Source organism: Parus major, chromosome 2 (assembly GCF_001522545.3).
Source record: "Parus major isolate Abel chromosome 2, Parus_major1.1, whole genome shotgun sequence".
Taxonomy (NCBI): Eukaryota; Metazoa; Chordata; class Aves; order Passeriformes; family Paridae; genus Parus; species Parus major.
In genome coordinates, this window is record NC_031769.1 from 149,278,721 (window position 1) to 149,294,427 (window position 15,707).

The following is a 15,707-nucleotide window of genomic DNA, read 5'->3' on the forward strand; positions in this document are numbered from 1 at the left end:
AGATCTCCCCCCTCAGCCATGATCTCTGTGGGGAACAGCCGGAATGTGGGAAACACGCTGCCAAACTGGCCAGACATCAAAGGGGTGAAGCACCCGTGGCCAATAAAGGGAGGGGAAGATCAGCTCCTCCGCACGCAGCTTCTCCAAGCAACGATGGCTACGGAGCCGCTCCAGCTCAGCCACCTGAGAGCAATCAGCCATGTCTGATGATTCTTGGAGGGTGGGGACCTCAAAAAATTCTCAGCGCTTCAGGAGTCATAAATGGTAGGGCTGAAGGAACAATTTCATCTCTTGCCCCAAATGCAATTGTGGGACAATGTTGGGACTTCCCGGTTTTCTCCCAGGTGGCACCTCTTGGATCAACCCACTTGGCTCCAGGATCTGTGACTTGGGCAGAGCTGGAAAAATCCCCATCAAGGAGCTTTCAGAGTTTCATGGAATCATGGAATGGTTTGGGTTGAAAGGGACCTTCAAGATTACCTCATTCCAACCCCAGCCATGGGCAGGGGCTCCTTCCACTATCCCAGGTTGCTCCAAGCCCCTCCAACCTGGCCTGGAAAACTTCCAGAGATGGGGCAGCCACAGCTTCTCTGGGCAACCTGTGCCAGGGCTTCATCATCCTCGCAGGGAAGAATTTCTTCCCAGTGTATGTTCCTTGTGGAATGTCTGGAAATGACGGTGTTTGTGTTCCAGTGATCCCAGTGGGATCGCGATTCACAGGGAGCTCAGGCTGGAAAGCCAACCTCAGGATGTTCCTGATCCAAGTTCCTGGTCCAAGCTCCCGATTTTGAGGTCAGCCCAGGTTTCTCGGGACTTCATCCAAGCTTCCATGAAAGCTTCCCAAGGATGGGAATTGTACCACCTCTCCTGGAGACCACATGTGCCCCATGGAAGAGTTTATATCACGTTTGGGTTGATTATCAGAAATATCAGGATTGAAGGAGGATATTTTTGCTGGACATTGGAAAGGGAATTATGGGAAAATGCAGAACCAGAATGGGAAGGAACAAAATGTAAGGAGCCTGGAGAAACACACCAGGAATTGTGGATGATGCACTGGACGATTACAGTAAGGGGGAAGAGTCATCCTCACTGATCTCCAAATTCAGGGGAAATTCAATATTCCCAGTAAAGATAGATTTGTGCAAGGGGAGTTGATGGAAGAAATGTTGGTGGAAAGTCAATTCCAGCGAGGGATAATGGAAAATGTCTCATCCATCTGCTGTGTGACTGACCCCAAAACCTAGCTCTGTTAACTGTTAAACAATAATGAAAGATGGAGTATGGAAATAAAATAAAATAAAGAAAATTAAATGTGATTACAATAGCTTTAGTACAAGATTTTTTTTATTCTTCTCGAAAGGGTACAGAGAACATGAGATTTTAACCACCCCAGAACAGATCATTGGCATGGGAAGTTCAGTCTCCTGCCTCATATTTTGGACACAGAAATGTCTTCTTAATTTTTTGGTGTACAAAGAAGGAGATCTAGGAAGAACAGCAGAAAATGATGGGTTGGAGAGGACCTGCTCTAAGGCAGTAGGGAAGGCTCTTCTCAAGGTTTTTTGCCTTAAATATACTTCACACATTTGAATTTTTCACTTCAAACCCAACCAGACAAGCACAGCGAAGAAACTCCACATTTGATTTTGTGGGAGTTGTTGAAAGATCAGTTAAAAAATTCAGTTGTGCCTTCCTGAGTTTTGCATCTCTCTTAGCTGTGGGAGAAGTGTGGATATAAAAAAAAAAGAAAAAAAGCAATAATTATTTTTGGGAGCTGTTGAGTGTTGTTCATGAAGCATCCACATAGAAAGGTGGGCTGGTGGGGGGTTATTTTCTTCATGTAATTTTCAGAATAAATGACTCCCATCATCCCCTCACAGTCTAGTCCAGAAAAAGGCACAGAGGGAACTTGCCAGGATCCCAACTGGCACAACGCTGATCCTCAGACTTGCTGCACCATCGAAGTTGCACAGGTCAGAGTAACAGCAGGTGACAGGATGTGTCATCCCGATGCCATCCACGTCAGAGGGGACGCAGGAGGAGGAGCACATCTTGGTGACAACTGAGACTCCTGTGGGGGGATAAACTATGGCAAAGAAAAAAAGCAGGAATGGTTAGGACTGGGGAAAACAGAGGTCAGCATCGCCATTCTCTTTTGTCTTCTGATGACCAGGAGTTGGTGTCATAGAATTATAGAATGATTTGAGTTGGAAAGGAACTTAGAGATCATCAAATTCCAACCTCTCTGCCATGGGATACTTTCCACTATCCCAAATTGCTCCAAGCCCTGTCCAACCTGGCCTTGGACACTTCCCAGGATGGGGCAGCCACAGCTTCTCTGGGAAACCTCTGTTAGGGCCTCCCCACCCTCCCAGAGAAGAATTTCTTCCTTATATCCAATATAAACTCACCCTCTTTAGGTTTAAAGCCATTCCCTGTTTTCCTATCACCACATGACCTTGCAAAAAGTTAAAATCTTATTTCTGAGCATTAATAACCAGGAGCTTGCATTCACCAAATATTTCCTCACACAAACAGAGCTTCCCACAACAGCAGGAGAGCTGGAGTTCTTTTCCATCTTTAAGTGGAAAGAGGAACCGGTCTCCACACCAGCACAGTCCAAACACTGATTCCTGTTAAAAACATGGATAAAGAAGGAATTGTCCTTACCATCCTCCTCGGAATACATTGTGGTCTTGCATATGAACTCAGCCCCCGTGCAGTTCTCAATTGTCAGGCACTTCTCAACTGGGGTCAAATCCCTGCACGTGTAACACTGCAAGGAGTGTCCTGTGAGGAGGGAAAACAGGAGGAGGGAAAACATGAGGATGGTCCCAGTGTGGGTTCTGTCTGTGCCCCTCCAGGTATCTCTCAGGAGGGATTTTCAAAAATAATCATGCGGAGAATGGGAATGGAATACTAGAAGGTGTTTGGAGTGGTGGGAATGAGAAACACAAAGGTCTGGTGGTCAAAGCACAGCCTCAGGTCAGGTTCAGACCCCTTGTGATGAGTCAAACAAGACAGAGCCACAAGCACAGGAGACCCCGTGACACAGGAAAGCGCTTGAGCTGATTTATTTCTCTGTTTTCTGGATCTACCTGTCTCCTTGACTTGAGCAGAGTGTCAGAAAGAGATCCCAGACTCCCAGAATCTCAGAATGGGGGAGGTTGGAAGGGGCCTCTGGAGCTCCACCAGTCCAATTCCTGCCCTCAAGCAGGACCAGCCTCCTGTCCAGGTGTGGTTTTCATGTCTCCAAGGATGGAGATTCTGCAACTTCCCTGGGAAAGCTCTGCTGCTGCTCAGTCAACCTCACAGTCATAAGGTGTTTCCTGATGTTTCCTCCTTTTCAGTTTGTGTCCTTTGCCTGGTCCTGGCACTGGGAATCACTGAAATGAGTCTGGCTCTCTCCTCCTTGCTCTCTCCCTTCAGGAATTCACAGACATTTATACAATTCCCAATCTAAACCTTCTCTCCTCCAGCCTGAGAAGTCTTTTCCTCCGAAGAGAGATGTCCACCCAGCCCATGCCTCAACTGCTTGTCCATGAGGATCTTGGAACAGGTTTCCTAAAGAGATTTTGGACCCCCCCATCCCCGGAAGTGTCCAAGGCCAGGTTGGACAGGGCTGGGAGCAACCTGGGGTAGTGGAAGGTGTCCCTGCCCTGCCCATGGCAGGAGATGGAACTGGATGCTCTGTAGGTCCCTTCCAACCCAAACCATTCCCTGATTCCATGATCTTATAGGAAAGAGCATCAAAGTCCTTCCTGAAGTCCAGTTAGAAAATATCCACAGCTCATCTCTTGTCTACTGGCTCAGTCACTTTATCACAGAAATTTGTCAGCTTGGTCAGGTTTGTCCCCTTGGTGAAGGATCTGGAGACACACCTCACAAAGTCAGACTTGGACATGAGTTGCAGCACTGAGAATTTCCTCTGCTGACACCCACTCTGCCAGCTCTTCCCAAAGGCTGGGAGGCTGTCCCAGACAGGAGGAATTTGTCTCCATCAAATTCACTGAAGCCACAAGAACAAAGTGAGCACAGCTCTCCCCCTTGTCCTGAGATTCTGGGCTTTTGAGAAGAAGGTTATTTTAAACCATGGAACAGTTTGGGTTGGAAAGGACCTTAAAATCTCCCAGTTCCAGACCCCTGTCATGGGCAGGGACACCTTCCACTATCCCAGGTTGCTCCAAACCCTGTCCAACCTGGCCTTGGACACTTCCAAGGATGGGGCAGCCACAGCTTCTCTGGGAATTCCATTCCAGACCCTCACCCCCTCACAGAAAAGAATTAAACCAGACAGCAGCACCATGAATGGATTGCATGTGACAAGTTCTGCTCTAGGCAGAAACCACAGATACAATATTTGTTACTCAAGACTCCAAATCCTTCCTGAGCCAGCTCCTCCTGCCTTGTCCCTCACTACTTCAGAGATGTTCCTCATCCCTGCTGAGCTGTAAAGCCCTTGAGAGCTGCAGGGGCTTCTCAGCTCCTACAACCACAGAATAAGCACAGCCCAAATCTTTCAGTGACCAAAATCTTCTGAGATGGAGAAACTGCTGAGAAAGCCACTGAAGAACCCCTCAGATTTTTGTGACACAGAGCACTCTGAGATAAAGATATCAAATCAAAACAGTGCCTGGTGTTCCCTTTCACCAAAAAAAGCCGTTTTTCGACAAGTTTTTCAGGGAATTTTGCTCTCTGTGGGTTTTTCTGAGGAATTCAACATGGGTCATCGCCTCTAGGTGCTTTCTTCCACCCCCCAGCAGACACCTCAAAGTGTGTGTTACAACCACACTGATGTATTTTGTTGCCATCACACCCCAGCAGCCCCTCTTTAATTTGGGAAGTCCTTGTCACCCTCTCTGTGTGACAATCCTGATGAAATTATTGCAAACCTCATTAAAAAGGAGAAATTATTCAGCTCCTCCCAGCACAGCTCCAATGGGATGTCAGCAGGCTCAGGCAAACAAGTCACGGAGTGAAAATAGACGCCGTCCTAATTAATGAACCAGAAAAATCCCTTTTTTAAACAAACACAGCAATTTTCTTGCTAAAGCAAACTTTATTCCCTTGCTTCGCCATCGTGACCTGATGCTTTGTTTGCACTAATTCCACATCTGACAGTTGGGAAAGTCATCTTTAGGAGGAAGCATCGTTCTCAGTCTCACATTTCATGATGCTGGACAAATACAACCCACAGGATTTGTGTTCCTCTCTGAAAAGAAAACCAAACAAGCCACCACCTGTTTCTCCCCTGCAGAGTCAGCTCAAGGAGCGAGGACCAAAAACGTCCTTGCATAAGAAGGAAATAAATAGGAGTTAAAAAATCCTGACACAGCTCAATAGACAGGCAGAGATAAAATCAGACTGGGCACTGTTTGGATTTGAGAATATCCCAATAAACAGATCCTGGATTGATCCTGATCATCAATTACCTTGGACATCCAACAAAGCTTGGGATCATCAATTTTTGTCCAAGAAATTGGTGTGGTGGTAGAAAAAAGGGAGAGAAAGGATGGAGGGAGGATCATGGAATCATGGAATGGAATCACAGAATGGTTTGGGTTGGAAAGGACCTTTATGATCATGGAATTCCACCCCCTGCCATGGGCAGCACCACCTTCCACTGGACCAGGTTGCTCCAAGCCCTTGGACACTTCCAGGAATGAGCATCCACAACTTTTTGGGGTAACCTGTTCCAGTGCTTCTCTTTGATCTTTAGGGTCCCTCCTAACCCCAGTCATTCCATGATGTTATGATAAACATCAACCCTGGAGTACCCGGGCCACCAGCAGTGTCCCAACCCATCTTTCCCACTTCTGACAGCTAAAATTGGATAAATCCCACATGTAACATTTTTTGGAGAGCTCCCACACACGCTGCATGGAACTGACATCCAGGGCTGAGTATCAAAAAAGGTACAGAAAGTTAAAAATAATGTTAGGAAAAAAAAAAAAAAAAAAAGATGGTGAAATTGAGCATGAACATGGAAAAAGTGAGAGTGGGAATTTGCATTAAAAAATGACACGGTTTAATCACACTTTGCCTTGTGAAACTTCCTAAAGAGCCTGACCTGACAATCCCAATGACACCAGCACCATCCTGAAATATTCCAAAGACAGATTTTTCTTTTTTTTTTTTCCCTGAAAACTGCCTAAAGTCTGAGACTTTCAGAGGGAGCAGGGCGCATCCTATTCCATCACACTGCATCTCCTGAAGGAGTCTGGATAAATCCGAGCAGGAACTCACCCAAATCCAGGCAAGTGACAGCAGCCAACAGAAGAGACAGAAACACCTTCATCTTGCACAGCCCTCGTTGTCTGGTCACTGGGTTGTCACCACTCTCCACCGATGCCACACGTCCTGGGATTTGGCTTGCACTGATTCCGTCTCCAGATCCAAATCTTCTAGAAAAACAAGTGTCATTGAGCTATAAATGAATTGTAGGAGCTCCAAAGCAGGCCCCACCTCTTCTACTCCGTCATCTCTTTTCATTTTCCTTGAAGAGGAAAATTTGTTTTCTCAGGGTGGACAATGGCTGGGATTGGTTAAGCTGGATGTGGAAGGCCCAGAGTGTGAAAGCATCCTGGTGTCCAGGTCTTGTCCTGCAGCTTGGGAATATTTCCTCTCCTTTTTTGGAGTGGTTTCAAGAAATCCTGAGTAAAAAAGCCTAGGTGGATGTGAACATCAAAGAATTGAACCTCATGGATTTTTCTCCTCTGTGTTTCCACCTTCAGTGGGGTGCAGAGTTTATCAGGAGGAAGAGAAACATGGAATGGTTTGCACTGGAAGGGATCATCTCATTCCAAACCCCCTCCATGAGCAGGAATACCTTTCACTAGACCAGGCTTCTCCAAGTCTTGTCCAGCCTGGTCTACAAGTGGAAATCTGACTTTTAATCCCTCACTCACTGGAAAAAGTGAAAAAACAGGACCAGGACCCGAAAGTTTGGGCCAAAGGGATCTCTCATGTTCATTATCCCAAGGAAGAATGGAACAGAGAAGCCCCTCTGCTCTGTGTGGTTGCAAGTTCACGACTTTTTTGCTTCCCAAACAGTTTTTCCATTCCCAACCCTGCTGCCCCAGGCATCTGCTGGATTTTCCTGCACCTAAGTGCTAGGAAATCCTCCTCCAACATGGGATGAGCAAGTCGAAGTGTGGAATTGCAATAACTGGAAGAGCCTTTTGGTGGCTATTCCGGGCACCTTCCCAACACAGATTTTCACTAAGGAACAGGGAAAGCTGAATCCAAGATGGTGTTGGAGATATCCCCCCAACTTTGCTATTCCAGCACTGAAGGAATTTTATCCAGGGTTATTCACCTGAATTATTGGAATTAAAGAATCAGTAAGGTTGGGAAAGATGTCAGGACCATCACATTCAGAGTCAAACCAGCACCACCACCATTTTCTCCACTAAACCCTGTCCTCAAGTGCCACATCCACAGGTTTTTTGAGCACTTCCACAGCTGTGACTCCATCACTACCCTGGAGCATGTTCCAATGCCTGACAACCCTTTCTGCAAAGAAATTTTTCCCTAATATCCAATCTAAACTTTCCCTGGTGTGATTAGAGGCCAATTTGTCTTGTCCTGCCTTGAAAGGTTAAAAGTTTTTCTAGGAATGCTGGATGAAAAATGCAGTCATCATCTCTCCAGATCTAAAGCTCCTGAATCATGGAATGGCTTGGGTTGGAAGGGGATTTAAAGACCATCCAGTTCCAATCTCCTGCCATGGACAGGGACAACTTCCACTATCCCAGGCTGCTCCAAACCCTGTCCAACCTGGCCTTGGACACTTCCAGGAATGGGGCAGCCACAGCTTCTCTCAAAATCCATTCCAGGGCCTCACCACCCTAACAGGGAAGAATTTATCCCTAATATTTAATCTAAAAGTGGTCTCAGCATTTCAGCAATTCCTGCCGCTTTACCAAACACCACTTCTGGGTGACTTCCATCCTCAGAAATTCCGACAGATTGTTTTCACAGTTGCTTCTCTAATACAGTAATTATGTGGATTATGAGGGCTAAGCAGTTATTTCCAGCCCCAAAAATTACCTAGGGAAAGACATTTAGGTATATTCCAGGCCTGGCTTTCCTCATGTTCAGCAGAAAATGTCATAATCCTATTAAAAAGGAAAAATCCCCCAATGATGTTTGCCTAGTTCATAGGGGAAAAAAGAAAAGAGCCATGGATGGGGTGTGGCTTCTGGTTCCTGGTATTAAGTGGCCTCAAACAATGTGTGTTAAATGATTGGTTTCACCTGCACAGCTGAAATGTGATCTCCCTGCCCTTAGAAAATCTTGGATGGAAGAATCTCCGCCACCACCCTGTTCTAAATCCTGCTCCCTCCTTCGCTCCGGAGGGTGGTTTTGGGGGGGTGTCAACACACCTTGTTTATGGTTTCAGTTGATCTTATCTGAGTCCTGAAATGTTTCCTCTTTTATGCACGCCCTGTGCTGCTGCTTTGCGGGTTGGCAACTCATCAAAAAAAAAAAAAATAATAAAAATAACAAGAACTAATGAGAATATTCAAATATTGTTCTGTTGAATTCCTTTTGTTATTTTGTTAGAAACCACAACCTGTTCTATTGGGGGGGTTCCCACTAATTACAGAAAAAAATAAAAAATAAAATAAATCTGCATAAATCTGCCTTGTCACAAGATGGAATTTAAATATTAAAAATATTTATATTTTAAAATATATATATATATATATGTATACTTTATTTAATGTATCTGTTCAAAGGGAAATTAATACAACAATTCTCTCACTTCAGATTAGATTGTTGTCATAAATAAAAGGAAAAGTTCAGCCAAATGTTTACTTCCAGCCTGGAAATCCTGTGTAAAACCCTGTCCTACCTCACCAGCTGAGGCAATCTCAGGAGGGAAGCATCTTCATCAGACCTGCCTCACTTTCATCCAGCCTGGAAATCTCCAAATCCCACAGCCTCCCAGGCTGCCCAATTCCATTGCAAATCCTAAAATTCCCCATCTGCCTCCAGGGCAGAGTTTCAGGAACCAAGGGCTGCAGGCACTGAGAGTCTTCTTGTCTTAATTATTTTGAACTCTCCATATTCATTACTCTAATCAGCCCTTGGTGTATCTCCTATGAATCCCAAACTTCCAGAGCAGGCAGATGCAGGAGGGAAAGATGGGGTTGGATTTAAGGGTGGAGAGGTGCTGACATGACACTGTCATGGGCTGGTGCTAAGCTTTTGTTGGAAGAGGATTTAAAGATCATCCCATTCCAAACCTTTCCATGGGCAGGGACATCTTCCACTATCCCGGGCTGCCAGACGCCGTCCAGCCTGGCTTTGGTTACCTTTGGGGATGGGGAAGCCACAACAGCTCTAGGAATTCCATCCCAGCCCCTCACCACCCTCACAAGGAAGGATTTCTTCCCAATATCCCATTTAACTGTACCTTATTCCTGTTTAAAGCCATTCCCTGTGTCTTGTCCCTCCACCCCTTTCCCAAAGTCCCTCTCCAGCTCTCCTGGAGCCCCTTCAGGCACTGGAAGAGGCTCTGAGGGCTCCCTGGAGCCTTCCCTTCTCCAGGCTGGACATTCCCAGCTCTCCCAGCCTGGCTCTGGAGCATCCAGCCCTTGGAGCATCTCCGTGGCCTCCTCTGGACTCGCTCCAGCAGCTCCACGGGTCAGGGATGAGAGGCACTCGTGGAAGCAGCAAGGATGGGTTACTCTGAGCACTGAACTGCTGCTGGGAAGATTCCAGGTGTTAAATCACCGTGAATTTCACCAAGACATCACGGTCCCCACATGGCTTTCACAGAAACCAAAATTCTCTGGAGCTGAGGGTCTTGCACCAGAAAGAGAGGAATTAAGCGGGTATCTGTGCCCTTCTCCATCTCCTCCACTGATGAGGAACGTCTTTAGAGGTTAAAGAGAATGCTGGAAAAGCAAAGTAAAGAATAAAGGATGGCAAGCCTGACTCTAGCCTATCCCTATGAATAACGAGTCAGGAATCCAACCCTGCAGCTCTTTTAGAGCCATTTTCACTCAGGCACCACTCATTAGCTCATTAGTCACAGCAGCCTTATTCCTCCTAATTGATTTTACTATAATCCCCTACAATGCATGGCCAGGATCCAACGTGCCTCTGCCTGGCTTGAAAACCATTACATTGGCACAGCTTTGGAGACATTTCATCCCTCTCCCAAGCCTCTGGAGTGTGTAAAGGTCAGGAGATTCCCAAAACTGAGCTTCTGGAAGGTGCCCTCAGGGAAAGGACATGTGTCCCCTCGGTGGGACAAGCCATAGGCTCAAAGAGCTGAGCAAAGCTGTGGCTCTCACACCTGGGAGCAGCTGGGTTTGACACAGATTGGAGCTGTAGATGGATGCAGGAAGTTTGGCAGCTCTCTCCACACTGGTTTTCACCTTGGCACTGAGCTGGGACAAAGGATCATGGAATGGTTTGGGTTGGATGGGACCTTCAAGATGATCTCATTCCAAACCCCTGCCATGGGCAGTGACAACTTCCATTTGTCCCTGGTTGATCCAAGCCCTGGCCAACCTGGCCTTGAAGGGATGGGGCAGCCACAGCTCCTCTGGGAATTCCAGGGCCTCACCACCTTCACAGCCAACAATTCCTCCCCAATATCCCACCTGTCCCTGCTCTCTGGCAGTTGGAAGCCATTCCCTGTGTCCTATCCCTCCATTCCTTATCCCACGTCCCTCTCCAGCTCTCCTGGAGCCCCTTCAGGCACTGGAAGGGGCTCTGAGGTCTCCCTGGAGCCTTCCATTTTCCAGGCTGGACATTCCCAGCTCTCCCAGCCTGGCTCCAGAGCAGAGGGGCTCCAGCCCTTGGAGCATCATCTTGGTCTCCTCTGGATCTGCTCCAGCAGCTCCACGTCCTTGTGCTGAGGCCCTCAGAGCTGGATACAGAATCCAGGTGAGACCTAGAGGGAGTGGAGCAGAGGGAGGGAATCCCACCCCTGGACCTGCTGGTCACACTCTTTTTGATGCATCCCAGGGTTCTGTTGTCTCCTGGCTCCAACAGAGACCTGAGAGAATGTTATTAAAGCCAGAGCCAGGGCAGACAGGTCAGACCACCCCACAAAGGGCTCCTTAACTCTGCTGCTCATCCCAGATTGCCACCAGACCTCGCTGTGTCCCCCTCTCCGCCCCAGCCGTGTGTTGTGAGCTGCTCCTTGGATGTTCCCCAGAACAAGAAGGCAGGAACAAGATGATTTATTTTTATAAGGAGTCCTGTTCCCTCCAGATAATCATTCACCTGCCTTTTTATTTTTTTTTCCCAACCTGTTTTTCTCCCTCTCTGAATTCCATGCAGGTACCTGTTATCTCCAGGTTATTATTTATATTAACCTCTGTGTGGCTCTTAACTCTTTCTGGGCAAGACCTTCACATCCATCGCTTCCCTGGCCAGTGGCCAGCACATGGATACAGCAGCAATCCCATGGGGGAATCTTAGAGGCGTTAATAATTCCTAAAGTGTGGCTATGACGTGCATAGAAAGGATTGATCATATATTTATAACTAGTGGGAATTTTAATTCCTTCCCTATCAATTCTTTTCTCACTCCCTTTTGTTCTTTCTGCTTCCAAGTTGAGAAATTCTCCCTTCCCATCAACTCTGACTGAGGCAGCAATCACTTATTTGGAGATGATTTGCTCCATCCAGCCTTCCCAAGGCATTGTTAATGATGCAGGAATGTAAATCACTTGCTCAGTGTAGCTGTCACCTGCCTTAATTATCCCCTGCCTTCATTCCCGACTTAATCCAAGGAACAAGAGATACTTTCCTACCTGAGTCACTTCTCGCTGACCCAGAAGGGAAGAACAAGGACAACACGTGTAAAACACTAAATAACCCAACTGAAAAGTACCAGCTTTGCCTCCAGGCCCTTTTCATCTCCCTCTAATCCTGCAGAGCTTGGCATTGGAGCTGGAAATATCCACATTTTTGGCTGCTGGGAGCTGCCCAAACCTCGTATAACTTCGTATAATGTATGCTATACGAAGTTATTACGATAATTCCACCATTTTCTGCTGGGAGCTGCCCAAACCAGTAGAAAACTTAAATGAAGATTGCCCTGCCCAGGTGAGAGGCTCACTGTGTCCCGCACCAAAAACAGCCCAGGTACAGCCTCCAGATGCTTGAAGATTTCAGGAACGTGTTTCTGATCCCAAGATTTGTGACCCCCAGAGCATTTTTCCCTGGGAAAGGTGAGGAAAACCACTCTTCTCCTATGAGGAAAGGCTGAATTGGGTTTTTTCTGCCTGGAGAAGAAAAGGCTCTGAGGAGAACTTAGAGTACTTTCCAGTGCCTAAGAGAAGAGCTGGAGAGGGACTTTGGATAAGGGCCTGGAGTGGCAGGACAAGAGGGAATGGCTTCACAATAAAAGAAGGCAGTTGGGAATGTGAGGCATGTTCCAGATGTCTGGAAAAGGCCTTATCCACTCCCATCTGATCAGGACCAAATGCCCACAACAACATCACCTGTCCTGATCTACCCCCTCTCCCTGCCCAACCAGAGCCCAGCCACGGCAGAACTCAGATCTCAGAGTTATCTCACCATGTCCCTGTGATCCCAACATTTCATTTGGTTTGGAAGATGGATTTAACCCCAGGCAACACGAGGAGTTATGAGTGATGGAATTTTTCAGCCTGTGAAACAGGCTGGGAAGGGAGGGCTCAGGGGGCCCCATAGCATCTGCCATGGAAAAGGGTCAAAGAGAGGTGTGGGATGGGTTCATTCCTGGTCCACAGGTTCCAAATGAAGTCCTTTCTCCATCATTGTAACTTTTCTCTAAAAAGTCCTTTTTCTGATTCTTTGTTTCTGCTACATCTCTTCTGTATTTTTCTTTTTATTCTTGGATTCTCAGCCTCCTTTGGACTGAATTCTTTTGGGATCCTCCCTTGTGGGGAGCCCTGCTTATCTCAGTTCTTATGATTAGAAGAAAATTCCTGAGCTCGTTAGAATCTTGTTTCTCGTGTTTATTAACAGGTGATCAGAAAACTTAACAGGTCTCTCCAGGCTGGTTATACAAGGTTAATCTTTGCAATCTGGTACATTTCTTTCTTTTGATGGTACAAACAAGGCCTTGTGGCTCACTTCGTGTCTGATGCACAAAATGGCCCTGAACTACACAGTTCTTTTATCTTTGTACCTATTTTTACCCAATTAACAGTAGACACGTATATTATTTTTCTTAATGACCCAATGACCCTTCCCCTCTGTGATGCACTGTGGCATTTTCTGTCCAACCACTGACTATTACCCAAAAACCTCTAGGAGATGAACATGAAGAAGAAATAAGAAGGACAACACCCTAAATCCTCCATCTTGTCTCCTGTTCTCTAAACTAACTTTTTCACCCGGTGATTTAAAAATACTTTCTAATCTACACACTTACTCTTTTAGCTTTTTCTATCTAACATTTGTTTTCATGTTTCACCATGAAAACATGCTCATGAATTTCATATTATATGAAATTCAGTGTTTTTCTAGATCTTATAACTAAGTATCAGAAACAAGGGCACAAACTCTGTATTCCAGACTCCAACAATCACGTCCCTTAGGAGAAGGGGGTTGTGGTCCTGGGATGTGCTCCCATCCCAGTCCATCCCAAGGGAAGGCACTGGCAGAACTGGGCCCTGCCACTGCCACCTCCTGACAAGAGAAGAAAATGCAAATCCCTCCTCCCAGCCCGTTTCCCAAGGAAGAACTATTCAGGATAATATCAGTATTTTTAAATTTTCACTGTTCCAAAAATTCGTGGTTTAATAATTGGTTTAATAATTGGTTTAATAATTCTGACCAGCTTGAGGACAAGAAACCTCCAGGTGATAATAAAGTAAGGAGAAAAATTCAGTTTATCTAAATTGCCTTGAAAAACCCAGGAGCTGAATTCCAACAGGAGCAGCTCCACCTTGTCCTTACAAAGAACCTGAGTGGCCACATACAAGGTGCCACCATCCTTTATCTACCGAGTGAACTGGAGTTTTTTTTGGCATCTTTCCTTTCGTGGTTTGGTGCTAAATGGGTGCTGCTGCTCCTGGAACCAGCAGGTTTTACTGGTCTGAGCTCGGGTGGCTCAGCCTCTGGAGCAACAACGGGTGAGTGAATCGCCACCATCTGAGCAACGAGAGATGGAATCTGAGCCAGGAGCACCTGTGGAAAACACCCGTTTTAGCTCTGGGTGACAAAGTGTGACAAAAATCCGTGTGAAATTCAACCCACCCCGTTGTTGGTGTTAATTGGAGTGGAGCAGAGAGCAAGGAGCTACTCACACCTCTCCCCCCATGAGTTTGGTACTTTTCCGTGCAGCTTTAACGCCCACACAAAGAACAAGTCATTAATCCCAGCTCAGGTGGCCGAGCATTCCCTGTATCCAGGAGAGGTCAGATCACGGAGACCCAGGCATGTTGTGCAACATTGGAAATCTCTTTTCCTTGGGAGATGAGAAGCGGGAAGGTTGGAACATGTTCCCACAGCCACATATAAAGCACCTCCCATCTTTCCAGCCTCCTGCAGCCTCCAGGAGCTCCCACAGTCTCTCGAAGTCCATGGAATGGGGGGAAAAGGAAGCAGGAGGAAAGGAGGTGGAGAGGGTCAGCGCTGGCAGGAAGGTGGAGCTCTTGATTCAGCCTCTTTTTTTGTTTTGTTTTCCTTTAGCACCACTCCAATTTTAAATTCCAAACTCCCTTCCTACACGCCTTTCTTGACTCCTCCACGTCAAAGCTCCCAAATGAATCAGCTTATTAGAGACTCCTCTTCAGTTCCAGAGCTTTTTCCTCCCCCAAAACCTGTGTTTGCCCCGGATGGAGAGGAGCCCAGTCCAGAGAGACAGCAAAGGGCAGGACATAACCTCTCTAGTTTGCCCTCAGGAGATGCCATCAGGAATACTGTATCCAGGTCTGGAGTCATATGCACATGGATGGCAGGAACCTACTGGAGCAAGTCCAGAGGAGGCCACGGAGATGCTCCAAGGGCTGGAGCTCCTTTGCTCTGGAGCCAGGCTGGGAGAGCTGGGGATGTCCAGCTGGGAGAAACGAAGGTTCCTGGGAGGCCTTAGAGCCCCTTCCAGGGCCTGAAGGGGCTCCAGGAAAGTTGGAGAGGGATTTGGGACAAGGCATGGAGGAACAGGACAAAGGGCAATGGCTTCCCACTGCCAGAGGCAGGGATAGATGGGATATTGGGAAGGAATTCTTCCCTGGGAGGGTGGTGAAGCACAGGCTTCCCAGAGAACCTGTATCAGCCCCGGGATCCCTGGAAATGTCCAAGGCCAGGCTAGATGGGGTTTGTAGCAGCCTGGGATAGTGGAAGGTGTCCCTGCCTATGGAAAGGGGTTGGAATGAGATTATCTTGAAGGTCCCTTTCCACACAAACCATTCCAGGATCCTGTGATGGAGAGGCCGGGATTCTCCCACCTCGGCCCCGTTTGGTGTCTCCCATCCTGGGATGATCAGGACAACCTTGGGATGCCAGTGAGGAACATCTGGAGAGGAAACAGGAAGGGTGTCACCATTTCCCTTGACTTTCCAAACAGCTGAAACACGGAAAAGCCCATCCTGGGCCTATGCAGAGACGGGCAGATCCCTGGGAACAGCAGGAGCTGGGACAATATGAGGAGAATTGGGAACACCAGGCAGAAGGGACGTGCAGGTTTCTTCCGTGACCCCTGGCTGTGCAATATCCCCCCCTCCCCAGTCCCCAAAATATTCC

The 15,707-nt window shown here is 47.1% G+C and overlaps 1 protein-coding gene across 1 annotated transcript; it reads right to left on the reverse strand.

The window, feature by feature from the left end:
* Positions 1–1,361: 1,361 nt before the first annotated feature.
* Positions 1,362–6,403, reverse strand: LOC107199269 (ly6/PLAUR domain-containing protein 2-like). Its single transcript, XM_015616608.2, has 3 exons — positions 6,250–6,403; positions 2,674–2,793; positions 1,362–2,089 (listed from the first exon to the last, which is right to left on the reverse strand). The coding sequence occupies exons 1-3, from the start codon at positions 6,299–6,301 to the stop codon at positions 1,878–1,880; spliced, it is 384 nt and encodes a 127-aa protein (XP_015472094.1). The 5' UTR covers positions 6,302–6,403; the 3' UTR covers positions 1,362–1,877.
* Positions 6,404–15,707: the final 9,304 nt, after the last annotated feature.